General features: G+C 45.7%; 1 protein-coding gene across 1 annotated transcript in view; it reads right to left on the bottom strand.

The window, feature by feature from the left end:
- LOC104495798 (CREB-binding protein) overlaps nucleotides 1–15,429 on the bottom strand; it is a gene marked incomplete at its 3' end in the record, with an annotated part of 32,751 nt that extends 17,322 nt beyond the window's left edge. The window contains exons 1-12 of the mRNA XM_010138814.1: nucleotides 15,244–15,429; nucleotides 14,685–14,802; nucleotides 12,567–12,759; nucleotides 12,378–12,431; nucleotides 10,971–11,065; nucleotides 10,188–10,376; nucleotides 8,367–8,786; nucleotides 7,560–7,739; nucleotides 7,144–7,330; nucleotides 2,381–2,499; nucleotides 2,027–2,266; nucleotides 1,443–1,531 (exon numbers count right to left, since the gene is read on the bottom strand). Of these exons, the coding sequence (XP_010137116.1) occupies nucleotides 1,443–1,531; nucleotides 2,027–2,266; nucleotides 2,381–2,499; nucleotides 7,144–7,330; nucleotides 7,560–7,739; nucleotides 8,367–8,786; nucleotides 10,188–10,376; nucleotides 10,971–11,065; nucleotides 12,378–12,431; nucleotides 12,567–12,759; nucleotides 14,685–14,802; nucleotides 15,244–15,383 (2,024 nt within the window). The remainder of the gene's footprint in view (nucleotides 1–1,442; nucleotides 1,532–2,026; nucleotides 2,267–2,380; nucleotides 2,500–7,143; nucleotides 7,331–7,559; nucleotides 7,740–8,366; nucleotides 8,787–10,187; nucleotides 10,377–10,970; nucleotides 11,066–12,377; nucleotides 12,432–12,566; nucleotides 12,760–14,684; nucleotides 14,803–15,243) is intronic.
- Nucleotides 15,430–16,565: the final 1,136 nt, after the last annotated feature.

Raw genomic sequence — 16,565 nt, 5'->3', positions numbered from 1 at the left:
GGAAAGGTCTAACCGAAAGAAAAACCACCCCTTCGCCAGTTGTTCTGGAAGCTGCTGCTCTTTTCAAACAGAGCACTACCTGGATGCGTAACGGGGGGAGCACCTGAAATTCTACCACACGGAGCTGGTATTTAAATGTTCTTTTTTCCCCTCTTCCAGTACTGAAGTGCTCTCTCTTTAAAGGCGTTTTCATCGCTTTATTCCGCTGCAGACTGATGTTTTTCAGAGGCCATTTCAGAGGTTTTCAGCTGTATGAGCTTTCACGGGAGCTCATGGATGTACATCCCTCCATGCAATACTATCTGCCCCGCAAAAGCCACCTAAGGCCCAACATACAATGCGAGATGGCACATTTTCAGCTCCCACCCTGCGTCGCTTCGGCTCGGTGGTACACAACAGTCTCGCGCCATCTTATGGCACGTTTGGTGATGGAGGCATCACCTGAGAGAGGCAAAATGCCAGCACCGACTGTCTGAGGGAGTTCTGCAACCTAAGTCAGACAACAGCCCGCTGGGCACTTCAAATTTGGAGAGCTTACAGACTGCCAGCCCTCTGGGAAGGGAATGCCTAACTTGGTTGTGAACAGGGAAAAGGAACTTTGTGTCTTTGCCTACTTATGTTTTGTATTTGTCTTTTTTTTTTTTTCCAAGGGGAAACAACTAAGCCTAACTTGGTTGTGAACAGGTAAAAGGAACTTTGTGTCTTTGCCTACTTATGTTTTGTATTTGTCTTTTTTTTTTTTTCCAAGGGGAAACAACTAAGAAACCAAACCCAAAGTCCAGTTCGAAGTTCACTTTGTTCTTACAGCGTTGTTGGTGTCAGTTTTAAATAGAAAATTAGTGTTATTGCAATCATTTAATAATCACAAAAACACCAAATCCTAATATTAATTAAAAAATAATAGAAACTATTAATATAACTGTAAATAACAGAAATCGTTTTCAGAGCATCTCATGGAGTCTCTGTGTAGTTTTCAATGTTAATTCAAGGGTCATTTAAGTAGAATTAAGCACCGACGAGGAAGAGAGACCTAAGTCTTGCAGCCAATCACTGTACCCTTTGCAAATTCTGACACGAATTTGACAACGAATCTGCGTATTTTCACAGTTCTCCCAGAACAAGGTGACGTGATTTCTCAGCGCCTTTTTGCCCTTCTGCCCGCCTCCCTCCAGCAAGCCCTGCTACTCGTTCTGTGGCGAACTTCCCTCTCTCCCGAGCGGTGCGTGACACAGCCTCTCTAAGAGCAAGCACGCCAGTACAGTGTGCGTCAAGCGGCAGCACGGGAAACTAAAGGGTCACTTGCAAAAGCACAGCATGCAAAGATATAAAAATAACTTTTTCCTGACTTAGCCACAAAGGAAAGAAAAAGTTCATTACGTGCAGAGAACTCAAAGGCTCTCGCTGCCCGAATAAGGAAGAACCACCCAAAGCCGGGCACTCACCTATTCTGGTAGCTGTAGTAGGCAGCATCCCGAGGGATGGTACACAGCTGCTTGCCATAGCAGCACAAGGTCTGGGGAGAAAACTCATACTGCAAAACAACGGTGAGAAAAGCTTTACAATGTAATCCGGCGTTAATCAAGGGTCTCTCGGGCAAATCTGACACATACCACAATGCTACGTTAAGTTCATCACACTACTGCAGGCTGTTGCAAATATATCAGCACAGCTCTCTTAATTTAATTACAATTATTAACTGCATAAGCTAAACAGCTGACCCTCTGCCTGCTTTATTGCAGTGGTCACAGAAAACAAGCAAAGCAGTTTAATATTGCTTATTAGAGGGGTCTAACATTGAAAAAAACTGGGTTCTCAGGGACAAAACTACAACATGAATAACAAAACAGCAGCAAGAAGGATGCCATCTACCCTTTTCAGCTCTTAGCATGCTTATATAAGCCAAACTTTTCCCAGCCCTTTCATGCGGTATCTCGGTTTTTAAAAAGGGTACACAAAGCGTATGTCACATCTGACTAACCAGGCTAGGCTCTCTGGAAGCCCACACCTCTGTCCCGGGGGTACGTACCTTGCGCCCACAACAGTAGCCAAGTGATTGCATAACAGGATCGATTTCTTGTTCAAACACCTCCGCGAGTTTAGTGCAAAACTTATAGACCCTGGAAGTCTTGCGATTGTACAGCCACGCGTTGTTAAACATCAGCCAGACGTCGTCCACGTACTGCCAGGGCTCTTGGTACTGCCCAGTATCCAATTTACGCTTAATGGTTGAAAGATCCATAGGATTCTTCACGATGTCGAAGTAGTCCTTCAAACACACACAAAAAAACCCCGTGTCATAATATTGGACAGAAAAGACGAAATGTTTCTATGAGCAAAGACAACACCCACACACATTTGATTTTTTTTAATGCCAACTCACCGGAATCCCTAAAAGCTGGGGGTCCACGGGCTGTCTGAAAGGCAGAGACTCTGGGTCCTGCCGGTACAAAGCTTCAAGGGTAGGCATGAGAGCCTGGCGCAGCTCCTCGGGCTTGAAAACTGTCGGTGAAAGTTAGAAAGGTTAGAATGTCCCCTTCCAAGCTGCCTAAGCTCTTGACTCCCCTAAAAAACCAAAGCACCATGTTAACATAAAAACCTGAAGAGGGATTTCCTGCCCTGTGTGGCTAATTAAGAGGCAAAACTCAAATTACAGCAGGTGACAGTCGCAGAACAAGGAGACGGGAACAAATGCAGCCTGTAGCGATACTCATTCTAGAGCGTAAAAGAAGGACCTTATCCAGAACAAATTAATTCAACATGAACAAACCAACTTTGCTCGTCAGAGAGGAACGCCATGCGTATCTTCCTCCTCCTCCCTTCTAACCCCGTTTGCTATTTCCAGGCCAAGATTCCTCCAGCAGAAACCACCGCCATGGCCAGGGCCGAAGAGCCAGCTCCACAGCGAGTTACCAGATGTCTGGAGAGCTGGCGCAGGAATTTTCTGGCCACAGTATACAAACAGTGCTGGTCTGGTGGACCGTTAATTGATTTTGAAAGTGTTAATAGTTCCAGATTTATATGCATCATTACAAGCACTTGGCAACAGTGGCATGGCAACAGCCCTGGTTCGTTCACAAGTGGATGACAAGGACAAGAAAGGCAACGCGTTTTCTGAAAAATAATAACAACTTGGAGAGCTCTTTGAACATCTCAGCAGTGTAATTACATTTATTTCCTTAGGAACAGTCTTTAAATAGGGAAGAATGCCTCTAATTGAGAAAAAAGACAACTCGGGGAAGCGGGCTGGCATCTCGTATTTATCTACCTGGCTGACAGCAGAACGATACCAATAAAAGGCAGCAATTACGAGTTCTGCTGAAAGCACTTAAACCAACAGGGCTACAGTGACCCCTTTGAGGCTGAGCGTTGCTTTTGACACTCAAATGGTATTTTGGTAAGATACAAATTGCGTTTTAGAACTTTTAGTTAAAAAGCTATGATATGTAGAAGTTCCTTCTCCCCCCTCTCTCTTTCATTTGGGTGGTATTTCTGAGAGCAAGTCTTTTCATCTCAACTCCACTCAAGGAAATTACACATGAAAAATAAAGCAAGACAAGAAATTAAGTTGACGCTACTCAGAAAAATTTCTGAAAGCTTTAAGTTCTCCATTTTTTTAGCCATCTGTAGATGCTGCAGCTCCTGGAAGTTGTTAGTCATGATGAAAATTGTAAGCCCATTTGAGCGCGCTGCCTCTGATGGAGAGAGGAACACGGCAGGCGCGCCGCCTCCCTCGTCACCTACACCGTGGCACAGGACTAGGCCAGCAGAAGGGCCGCTGCAGGCTGGCGTGACAGGTACACCGAGATCTCGGGATGCTGCTGCTGCGGAACTCATACTTGCCAGATTAAGAACGAGAGGAGCCAAGGAGGCCTGCACTGCTGTTACAGCAATAAAGGCCACTCCGTGATCATTTCAGCTGCTGCCACAATCTCAGTCCCGCTAAAACGGCAATTCTCTTCCCTGTTCATTGACACCATCTATGCAGACGCTTTCCTGTGAAAGGAACCCGACCGTATACTCTCCAAGTTTTATAAACAGCTGCAAAATTAGATTATGGAATTCTTGAGAACAGAAGGAGATATCAAATTCCATTCATGAGAAAAAATATTCTTTACTGCTTCTGGAACCATCTGGCTCTGGCTAGGTAGTTCATAACCTGATAATCTGAATTATTTCATTTAATGAATTTTAAAGGTCAAAAAGCACCTTTTAATAATCTGTTCTGGCCACTCACTTGACACCACTTCTAGAGCTTTCCCCATTCCGACCCCTTGACAACATACCGCTGAGCTAGAGAACCTTTCAAAACAAATCCAACCTCAATTTAAACCCCAACTAGAGACTCACAGCTCAACTTTCACCAAGTTCCTTAAAGCCTAATTATCATGGCTGATGTTATGACCTACTTTCATTTTGAAGTTTGAAAAAATAAAAATCAAAATCCAGTTATTGTTTCCACTTATGACTTCACCTAAAAACATAAAGAAAAGCTGCCTTCATCATTAGCAGGAAAAAAGCTGCTCTGCCTCTACAGAATATGATGAGTAACAGAACATTCGATCACAGGATCTCCCTATACACAGATTTTACAAGAAACTTTCTGTTCTCCCCTCCTCCCTTCCCAAAATTAAATGCTCTCGGCTCTCCTCCGGCAGCTAGAAGATCTTCGTGAGGAGCTGGCATCCAGTTATCCCATTTTGTCTTGGATGCGTGGGTGGTAAAAAGAAAACGGGATCTTTGCCTGAATCATGATGACGTATTATCTGGCAGAGAAGAGGATAATGCTGCCTTTTTTACCTTTTAAAATTTGTATTTCTTTCGATTAGAGGAAATCCTGCTTATGATTACTAAGGAGAAAATCCGTAAATGAAGATGAAGGACATCTTCAAAGCAAAAAGGACAATATACCTGAATACCCCCACCCCAAACCAAGCCTTGCAGGTTTTGCATTATTAGATCTTAGAAAGAAAGGAAGAAACCAGTAAAATTGATCTTGAAGGTCAAACTAAGGCAGCCATCTGCAAGGAGGAGAGAGGTGCTACTGTGTGAGTGAGTATTACACCGTTTCTTCTGAGGAGACTGCAACGGAAGAGGAACCAGACCCCTTCCTTTCTTGCTTATATTCACAGAAAAAAACCAAACCCAAACCCTGAATTTGGATGGGTTTGGTTGTCTGCAGTCATGAAGGCAAAACCTTGCTGAAGGGGTGTCTCCAGAAAAGCTGAACTACACAAATTCAGGGGTGATTGAGCAGAAGAGTGTCTCAGCGTGGTCCCTTTTCCAGCCCCCACAGCATCTCCCATCACTGAAGTCAGGGCACAGCCTAGTTACAAGCGGGGGATTCCAACTGCGCAACAAGCCGCCTGTACCCACAAAAACAATCCTGCGGGGTCCGGATTTATCTTTTCAAACATTAAGGCATCAGGCTACAATTTGCCTGGTTATAACACACACTCCATGGCACCTCCACCCTGAGTAGCTGCAGCACGTATCTGCCACATCCCAAGTGACGGTGGGGTGTCCCCCAGGAGTCTGGCCGCTGGGGATGGAAGAAGAGTTTCCAAAACCCAGGTGAAACTCCAGATGAGTCTCCTGAGTAGTTTTAAAATGTCGCACAGCCCATCAGCATGCTTCACAGCACTTGCTCTCAGTACCCCTTGGTTTATTTAGCATTTTAATACCAACGCTCTATTAAAGTTGGACAAACCACTTGGTGAGAAAATGTCACCGTTTAAAATGGTGTATAGGGTTGTACCTGCCCACGCTGCCCGTGTATTATACTACACGGTTACGTAGTGACAACACTTCCAAGATAGACTTGTGTTACTAAATGAGGTATTGGAAATACACAGCAACCCAGACTGAACCGGCAGGACACAGCGCAGCTTCCACTGACTCACTCCGCCAGAACTCTCCTCTCTCAACCGCTTGCCTCAATTTACTTGCAAGCGCACTCCTAACCAGCAGCAGCGATTCTTCCCACTGGGAATAAAACTGGTTTATAAATGCTAGTCAGCTTTCCACTCCCTGTGTCACGTTTTGGTCGAAACAGGCTCTGCCAGTTAGCTCTGCAGCACACTCTCATCTGGCTGGCCCACTGTGTTGCAGACGGAAATACCACTACAGCAAATGGTGTTTGAGAGTGTTTTATTATAAAAACATTGTGTTTGGTAATTAAATGCAAGCCATAGCCTATACAGGAGATCGAGATTCAAGCTGCATAAACCTGAAGACCTTGATCACGTTGTGGAAAGCACGCTTCCGCGGCGTTCTCCTAATGTAGCACTACGCTGTTTCCTTCGCAAGGGAAGAAGTAAAGAATAAAGTAATGAAACAGGTCATCACTTCCCCTTTTTTGGCTCTTGCAGCATGCTGAAAGCTTACCTTTGGTCAAGAGCTAAAAACTAACTGCAGAAAACATCACCTCAAAGAAGCAGATGCTGAGAGACAGCAGTCTCTAGACAGGGAAGGTTGTTTAAGTCCAAAACTCACCTTGCAGGCTCCCACGAAGCCTGCACTGCAAGTGGAGCAATTCATTTCTGTCTGTTTTAAGAACCTTATTAATTCGCTTCTTACTAACCCAAGGCATGCAATCATTTATCTAAGTCCATTCCAGATCTGTAATGTCATCACATGTCCTTATGGAAAAACAAGCAGGAGAGATGCAGTCGCGCCTCGGGCTGGGCCAGCGCGGAGGTTAACTAAGGGACTACTGCCCTAGTTCTGAGGAGAAGGCTTTCCAACGAATGCCGCACTGAAAACTACACCGGACTTGAAGCTCCTGAGAGCCCTCTTTGCCTACACTGAGCTCCCCTGACAGAGCAGTAGCCAAGATGTACAGGGAGCGATTTCTGTATGCGATTTCTCCAGTAACCTCTGCATTACTGCCTTGGTCCCGAGCCGGAGCTGGGATCTGCAGGCAGACTGCTGGGATCACCACCACAGCGACACACTCTTCTCACCCGCGACTCGTGTAACATTAAAGGAATGCCACTTTCAAAAATCAGTTACAGAGTATTGACCTCCCAGAGCAGCACGTGTGGCACACACATGCAAAACAGACCTCCCAGCAGGAGCTGAGACCGCGGAAAACAAAAGCCCGTGAAAACAAAGCCCACAAGAACTTGGTTTTCATACACGTACTTTTTTTGCGGGGCTGAGATGGTGATGTGGATTGTGAAGTGGTTCCATTAGTGCTGCTCTCCTCCTCCTCCTTAGCATCTACTTTTATTTCAGGCTTCTTTTCCTCTATTTCCATCGGCTCCTGTTTCAGTTCTGTTCCATCCGTTTCTTCTTTTACTTGTGAAGATCCTTGTAAATCATCCTCCACCTTAAGAAAGGATGTAACGAGATGTACTATTGCATCTACAACCCAAACTTCAATCATCAAAACATTAGTTTGAGATTGTCAAAGCACTCTCCATCCACGGCTTTCCTTAGGACAGTTACTTTCCAGTAACTACCCTCCTCTCGCCCCTTAGCTCACCAATTCAGACATAGCATTAAGTGCTTTTATAGCTGTCACTGCTTTCAGTTAAGCTGTATAGAATCTCATTTACCTCAGTCTTAGCTTCCACTTGTGTCTCACTAGTCTCTGGCTCAGTTTCTTCAGTTTTAACTTCTGATTTGCTTTCTAGCATTGGTGCATCTGGTCCTAGTTGCTGGGAACTCGTATCAGCACTAGCAACTGAGGCAGGGGTGGGGACCCTGTTATCAATACTAGCTGCTGCCTGGGATAGCTGTTGTAAAAACAGTACAAAAGAAAGACACTGCATATATAGAAATATTTTCCTTTACTAAAAATGAACAGCACAAAAGAGACATGAGATGATACTCTAAAACAGTGCAGAACATGGATACAGGAGCTCGCTGTAGCCAAGTTTCGTTATCACACATTTAATAACTCTGCTTTACAGAGGAGAAGCCAAGGACAAATTCTGCCCTAAAGAGGCTTCTCTTACAGAGAAAACAGCTGCCCAGTAAAACACTGTACATCCCCTGAAACGTGCATTCGTCCTGACTGCATCTTAAAGGAAAAAATTTATGTGAATCTCATGACGAGAAAAGGCCGATTCTGATTAAGGCCAAATATAGTCTCAGGCCTGTTACGCCTCATCTTTCTGCACGCTGCTGCCAGTTTTACTTTGAGCAGTTTGATCTCATTCAACACACCCCCCTCCTTCAAATGATGCTGAGGACATCTGAACACACACATTTTCACACACCTCTGTAAGGAACCCTTTGGTCTAAAGTAGAAGCTACTATTCACAACTGTGGGCTCTATACATTCACAACATGGTGCTACACATCGGGAGGACTCCTGTGGAATGGTCCTACGCAAGAAAACGTGACTAGCTGGTACTTACTGGAGTGCCAGGAGGCTGTGCCTGCACGGATGTGGGCTGTTGCTGAGGTGGCTGCGGGGTTGGCACCGACTGGGGCTGCACGGGGGTCTGGGGCTGCGGCGTGACTTGCGCCTGGGCGGCAGTCTGCCCCGTGGGTGTGCTTTGTGTCTGTGTCGCGGTGGGAACGGAACCCGGCGTCGGGGTCGGGGTCTGTCCGGAAGATGAGACCGGTGTCGATGGCTGAGTGGGTGCTGCTGGCTGAGGAGGAGTCATTCCAGTCGGCGTTTGGTGCTGAATCGGTGGCATCCCAGCAGCAGTGGACACGGGAGGTGTAGTCTGATGTAGAGGTGGCTGGGTCACTGGTGGACACGGCAACTGCCCACTCTGCGGGCCCAGCATGTTCATGGAGTTGGGAAGAGCAGCACTGGGAACCTGCCCCTGCTAGAGACAGAGATTCTTTTACAGACGTGTCTCCCCACAGGCTGGGAATCACGCTTAGCCTCTACACCCCAGTGCTGAAGTTGTCTTTAGGAGTATACTGTAAGCCTACACACGAGATCGGTAAAAAAAAGCTGCTCGTGCAAATGACCACGCTCCTCTCAGTCAAAGACCTTGCTCCTAGACCCACGTTTTTGCATGTTAATTCTGCCGGCACAGGGAGGGAATCCTCATCTCCGAGTAACACAGAAACCCACAGGCAGACCATCTCTACATCATGGCATTAGCTGGGCAAAGGTTGGACTTTGCATTCAAAATGGTTTTGAGCAAATACGCACCTTAGGCCAGGACTCTCGAGCAGCCCTGCTTCACCAGACAGTTCATCACAATTAATGCCTGCCCCAATGCCCAGTGCGAGACTTCAGAAGTTATTTTTTTGTTGTTGCCTTTTTTTTTTTAAATTCTAATTAGCTTTCTCCAGATGCTTAAGAAAATTGTGGATCTGATTTTCAGAGAAGCACCAATAAGTACTCTGGATGCTCACAGACTTTTCAATGACACATTTTATGAAAGATTGCATCAGATAACTGGTGATAAAAGCAGAATACTCTATCCTCAGATGTACCTTTTACTCTTAAAAATCTAAATCAATTAATAGTTTCCTGCAGATGAGGTTTCAAATTTACAACACGCTTCTACATTGCTTGTACACAGTTTTATTTAATTAAGGAAAAAAAAATGTTCACCACAAAGGTGGTCAAACAACTAAGGCGGGCCCAAGAAACTGTAGGTGCTCCATCCTGAGCATTTTCCAAACCCCGACAGAGCCCTGGGTAACCTGATTAAGGTTCTGTCTCACTGCAGGATGGGGCTGGACAAGAGAACTCTGGAGGTCTCAGCTAACCTCAGCTACTTGGACTCTGAGTTAAAAACCAAGCCCCTCCGGGTGGAAAAGCATATACTTCGGCACAGCTGCTACTTCACTGACCACTGCTGTAACAGAAAAACGTTACAGAAAGAAAACCAACCTTCTCTTCAAAAGCAGAGAGCTTCAAACAAACTTCCCAAGATCTTCCCCAACCACTTCACTGCAATTCTTCACTTAAAGTTAGCTACTCAGGTCCACACGCGGGAAAGCACATGCTCATGAACGCCCCATGAACTAACCTCCGACAGTCCCCCTAGAAATCTCAGCAGCACACATTTTTGTTGACCCCTGAGTCTGTAGACAGATTATCTGAGAGCTTATGAAGCAGTCAGATCCCCCAAAGTCAGCAGTGACCACAGTAAACAACCAATCTACCAAATAAACCAAATACCAAATAAACAACCATGCCTAAGTGAAATAAATCAGAACAAAATAATTAAGAGCAACTAACTTGACTATCAGAAAACCCATCTTACCTGAACCACCCCGGCCTGGGCTGTGGATTGACCCATGCCCACATTGTTCACATTCATGGCCCCGCTGGATGCTGGGAACTGATTCTGGGGCAGGAACTGGTTCTGGGTAGGAGCCTGACCCATCATGTTGTTGGAATGAGCTCCCATCATGTTCTGCGGCTGAGGCATTCGGGAAGGAGACATTGCCATCTAAAAATGAACACCCAAATTAAAGAGATGATTGTTTCACATTATGTAGCAAGACAACGGAATATACCCTCAATGTGAATGACCAAAAGATGGGCCAAAAAATATCAGGAAAACTGGTTTTGGTGACCCAGGTGTTCCGCAGTGTTCATGAGGCAGTTGTGTTTCAAGAGGTAATTCTCAAACTCGACTAAGAGTGTTAAAATTCCCATTGTGTTCTCTGAGCTAAGGGAGGTAATTCAGTGGAACTGAAAATGTTTTTGTTTTTCTAAAGAATAAAAACCTGTTTTCGTGGCAGAGTACAGAAGGTGTATATAGACTGCAAAGACACGGCTCTGAAAGAGCTGTGCTCCTCCACAGACACGTGGCGATTATTGCCTCACAGGCATCTATATCTCTACAGATTTTTTAACACCCCCCCCCACAAATATTGAAAACAAACGCCTCAGTAAGAGCCTGTCAGACTCAGTACGTTTCCATGAAATTATCCTCCAATTTACAGCACTAGAGCATGACATGGCCTTTTCAGAACAGCGTCCCCGCTGCTAAACGCGATCAGCCCGCTTGCAGGAGAAGCTGGTAGGAAGCAGTACGAACCGCAGGAACGGCGCCCATGTTGTTCATTTGTACGGGGTGGTTCATCGGCGAAGCTGCACGGGGTCCCATGGGTGCCTGGGGCATCTGTACATTCCCTATGGACATGGGGTTAAACTGATTCATTCCTGCAAATGCACCCCCAAAACAACTCATTAGGAACACGGCATCAGAGTTTATCTATGTATAACTCTACGAGAAAATTCACATTTATTATGACTAACGTCTGACTGCCCCCCACACCATCTCTTCCCTTTAACTTCAGTCAAATTACTCGGCTTAAGAGACCAAGTGGGATACAAGAAACATTTTGAAGAATACCAGTTCGGGTCAAATGTAACCTTTGGTGTCTGGAAAAACCTGCAGAAGGTCCTGAGTGTGAATGACCTGTTAATGTCAGGGTGCTGTTTGTAGGTAACGCCTTGAGAGAGTTTCTTAAAATCAGGTCTTTGTCCTGAAACGGCCACGTCCCAGTCAGGCCTCACTGGAATGTTTGAAGGGAACAGGATAAAATTCATGCTGCATATAGAAAAGCCACTCTGGCCTCAGGTCAGGACAAAGCCAACGCTACGCTTAAAAAGCTGTTGTGCCTTTCATACAAAACATTTCATTCCTCCAAAGCACCCAAACTTTTCTAACAGGAACAAATGGGTAAATAATTAATTGTGGAGCTATAACTGCAAATAACTTGGTTTGCTGTTGAAATGAATTTTAAAATGATGTAACTTCTCAAGGACATTAAGACAAGTTTCAATTTGCTCCTAACATTCAGTGAAGAAATAAAATAATTTGGGACACTTTTCTGGAGGAAGCTGAAGCACCTAGAAGTCCTGGGTTTCTATTTTTCAGGAGAAAACCCCAACGCACGTAAGTCACAGAATCATCTGGTTGGAAAAGACCTTTAAGATCACTGAGTCCAGCCAGTCACCCTAAACCAGGAGTGACAAGCCATCAGTGCCACGGACAAGCTACAAGGCTTTTTTAGCTGCACTCTGCATCGGAAACCAAAAAACGTAAGTTATACACATTCCAGGATTACTGTGCTAAGTTCCCAGTTGCAGATATATTTTTGGCCAATTAACTGATGAAAACGTGCCAACATCCTCCTCCTCCCCGCCACCACTGCAGTGTTTTTGATGAGATTACCCACACTATTCTTGCCTGTGCTCTCCTCTTTTTGAAAGGACTGAATCACTTCCCAATCGCCAGCAAAGTATCGATCACGTATTGCCAGCTCTAAAGACAAGGCTGCACTGAGACAGTTCCTGCCATGGAGCAACAAAGAATGATACTGGAAAAAGGGAGACCCAGTAGTTCCCTCTACCCCAACGTTAAGAGAAGAAGAGAAGATTAGCATTTCCCCCTAACGATTATTTTGAACCCATAAATTAGTTAGAGAGAAAAACATACCTTGAGAAACCTGCATACGACTTATAGGCACGGTTGGCATGGACATAGGCCCATCTGCAACACAACAGAAGAATGGTCAACAAAAAACCAACTTAGAACCCGAACCAGAGTTTAGCACGAGAGCCTGAGGTCACCAACCGTGCAGAGCCACAGCCGGAACGCAGACGAACCTCCCGCAGAAGTACTTACTGGGCGGCCTCACGGGCTGTGCCTGGCCCATGGCAGCAGCCACCTGCGAGATTCCAGGGGGCTGAGGTCCCGGCGTCTGTAAGGCTGGCTGATTCCCCAGCATCCCTTGTTTATGGAGACGAGACCTCCGCTTCTCTTCTAGTTCCTTTTGTATCTTATAGATTTTCTCTGCTAATAAATGATAGTATTCGTCCTAGAACAGAAAAAAGTAGTACTCGGCGTCAAGTGCAAGAAAGCAGCAACAGAACCCAGGGAGTCTCCTGGGGCTTTTGAAATGTATACACCTTGTTTCAACAAGAAACATTTCTTTTCAGAATTGTACTAAATCGAGACGGTCTCATCACTGCTTTAATGCACAAAAGGGAAAACAAAGCTTCCAAAAACCACATGAGACTTGGCTTTAGGCTATCCATCATACCTACTCTGAGTAGATTAGCAGACAAAGGAGAAGACCACGGGTTCTCCGGTGCTTGGACAAAAAACAAAAGGAAGCTGTGGTTTAGTCTGTAATTGTTAACGATTTTTAAGTGCTGTTTTCATAATAACCCTTTCCACTAAGCCACAGACAAAAGCAAAAGATGTCCCCAGCAACACGGTTACGTTGAGCAAACTTCAGGAGACAGATGTCGAGCACAGATCAATTTTTACATACAGAAACGAATCGCTCTTTCCTAAGGAGTCTGACTGCCAACAGTCATGGTAGGGAATAAACAAAACCAGACAAAACCTCAAAGGAATGGAGGAAAGCAGTGAAAAAAAGTCCACAGGCACAGACAACTAAAGACTGCACTTGTACAAGATGAAAAATCCATTTTACTCAATCCACATCAACAAGAGATCAAATAAGAGTCACGGTGCACACCAAGGTAGACAATGCGGCATGCAGTAGCTGCTGGACGTGTGTCTCCCAAGCACAAAAAACCAGCTGAGATTGTTAAACGCAAAACTGCCCTACAAACCCTCAAGACTACATCTCTCTCGTGGGGTCACCTGTGCTCTTAAAGCCCACTGTTATATGGGGCAATGGCTGCATGATGCTCATCCCACCACTGTTTGGTCTTCATCCAATTTTCACCAAAACTAGAATCTGATCTTACAGCAGGAGTGAGTTCAGTATGAGACAGGTGTTCCTCACTGGCCTCGTCAGCAAAGTCCAGTGTTGCAATACCCAGCTTTGGGTTTAGGTCCCTTTCCTCCTCCAAACGTCTCCAAATCCACCAGGGACACCCTCTGCTGTCCCATTTAAATGTACGACAGTCCCTTCCCTCCTCCTGCTCGAGACACTTCACCTGTAAGTTCCTACTTGTAAATTTAATATTGTTTTACTTTCACACCGCAGAGACTCCTGAAAAGGACATGTTCACAAGGAGCACTTCCTGCAGCGTCAATCTGCCTACGATGACGCCTCATACGAATCTGTTCCTCAGTGTCAAAGTAGAACGGATGCTCCTCAAAGAAGGACGCAATTCCACACGGCATCGTTAATACATCCTAAACTACTCCCTTCTTCGAGGTTGCTGCTTGGAGCCAAGTATGTTAGCTGAACTCCCATCAGAGCTTCTGGCTATGAGGCTCTGGCAGCTGGTTTAGGGGTGAAGAGCAGATACTCCTGGGTACTTCTCCGGCACAGAGGTCAGGAGACGTTTAATTTTATAACCAGAAGTCTACTCGATCATCCTTATTGAGAAGATATTTACGCGCCTTGGATGTCTATGAAATCATTGCTCTCTGAAGTTGGTTCTCTCAAGCTGCCGGGGGACCACCCACAAGTCTTCCTTGCTAAACCACCTCTGGGTAGTCCCAGGAAGAACTGACCAACGCTGACGCAGCAGCATTATGTGTATGGCCCTCAACATCAAGACGTCCGGTCCTCATGCAGGTCAGCCTCCCTTTCGGGAGGAATGCAAATAGGGCTGGGACGATGCTGTCTAGTTTTCACGGCACGGAGGGAAGTGAATTAGCTTGGAGTGACATTAATCACATGGCTTGGGACCAAACAAGCGCTGTCACAGACAGAAAGCGTGACTTTGCTCATCGAGAGAGCACCAAAACGACCCTCTGCTACAAAGGCTGTGATCCTCCCATTCTCTAACGCAGAGCTGGACTGGAGCTACATACCCTGCTGTTAGCAGATTCATACATATCTCCTTCCACTTTCCTGGCATAAGCCACCAAGTTCTCCATGCGGCGATCCTTCAGTGCTGCCGGATCGGGAGTGGGGAAGATGGCTTGGACACTGCAAGGGGGCAGAAAGAATAAAAGAACAATTTGTCAGAGAAAAAACCCTATTCAATACAGCTTTATGATGTTCATCCTGAACATTCCCTTATACACCAGGTATGTAAAAGCATATCAAAATTGAGGGTTTTAAAAAAAAAAAAATCAATGTACCATTCCCCTTAACATTAAAGCAAATTCAATGATGAGAAAAATATGAGGTTTAACAGTCTGGAGTCTAAATACTTGTTTGCTACAGCAGTGAATTTACTAGCAATATAAACCGATTTCATGCCCACTCCCTAATGAGCATGAAGAATGAACTGAAGAGGAGGCTTAAAGGTAACAGCTCACACTTGGTGGAACTTCCCCAACAACTTTTCATCTTAACAGTAGCACTACTGTACTGCAATTCTTTAAAAACATTCAGGAAAAACAGGGGGTCTTGGTGAATACTTACAGTTTATGCACTAAATGATTGCGCAGGTCCTGAGTGACATGTTCATGCCATGCTTTCCTTACCCCGGTACTAGAAGGAGGCGCAGCCGTTGGCATGGAGCTGAGGTTTCCAACATTGCCAGAGTTTGTGCCATCGTTCATTAGGGGGCTAAAATAAAAAGGGACTGTTACAGTTCAAGAACGTAGAGGTTTGTTGCGTGTTTGATGCCTGAAGTAGTTTTTGAGTAATTGCTTTTATCACTTCCAGTTACCGCATCAAACATTCTCTCAGTGAAATTTTTGTATCAACAAAGCTGCAAAGCTCAGGAGTTTACCAGACAAAGTACGAACAGTAAAGAATCACAACTGTTAATGACACTTGCACAGTTCAAACTACAAAGTATTCTACCTTTGGGAATGCATTTAAAACTCTAAATATTCTGGGGCTCTCTGGGTGGACAAAGCGGCAGTTGCTGGCAGTAACAGCTGAGGAGAAGGCTGCGCTCCTCAACAACTTTTTTGTCTCAGTCTTCACTGACAAGCTCTCTTCTCACACCTCCCGAGTTGATGGAGCACAATACGGGGACCAGGGGGGCAAAATCCCCCCCACTGTGAGAGAAGATCAGGTTCGTGACCACCTGAGGAACCTGAACATGCCTAAGCCTATGGAATCTGACAAGATGCGTCCCAGAATCCTGAGGGCATTGGCTGATGTAGTTGCCAAGACACTCCTGTCCTGGCAGTCAGGGGAAGTCCCTGGTGACGGGAAAAAGGGAAACCTTGCACCCACGTTTAGAAAGGGTAGACAGGAGTACCTTGGGAACTACCGACCTGTCAGCCTCACCTCTGTGCCTCAGAAGATTCTACAAGCTTTGCTAAGGCACATGGGGGACAGGGAGGCGATCCGAGACAGCCTAGTGGCTGTCTAGTGGCCTTCTACACCGGCCTGACCGACCTGGTGTCCTTCTGTGACGAAGTGACTGCATCGGTGGGCAGCGGAGGAGCTGCGGGTGTCGTCTGTCTGGACTGGAGTAAAGCCTTTGACATGGTCCCCCACAACACCCTTCTCTCTAAATTGGAGAGATATGGATTAGATGTGTGGACTGTTTGGTGGATGGTCCAAATTGGTTGGATGGTACATCCAGAGGGTGGTGGTCAATGGCTCGATTTCCAGATGGAGATCAGTGACAAGTGGTGTCCCTCACATGTCCATACTGGGGCCAGTGCTGTTTACTAACTTCATCAGGGACACAGACAGTGGGATCGAGGGCGCCCTGTGCACATTTGCAGATGACCCCAAGCAAAGCAGTGCAGGGACACACCTGAGGGATGGGATCCAGCTGG

The sequence above is a fragment of the Buceros rhinoceros genome, unplaced genomic scaffold, assembly GCF_000710305.1.
Source record: "Buceros rhinoceros silvestris isolate BGI_N320 unplaced genomic scaffold, ASM71030v1 scaffold7036, whole genome shotgun sequence".
Classification (NCBI taxonomy): domain Eukaryota; kingdom Metazoa; phylum Chordata; class Aves; order Bucerotiformes; family Bucerotidae; genus Buceros; species Buceros rhinoceros.
This window is presented reverse-complemented; position numbering and strand designations above follow the sequence as displayed.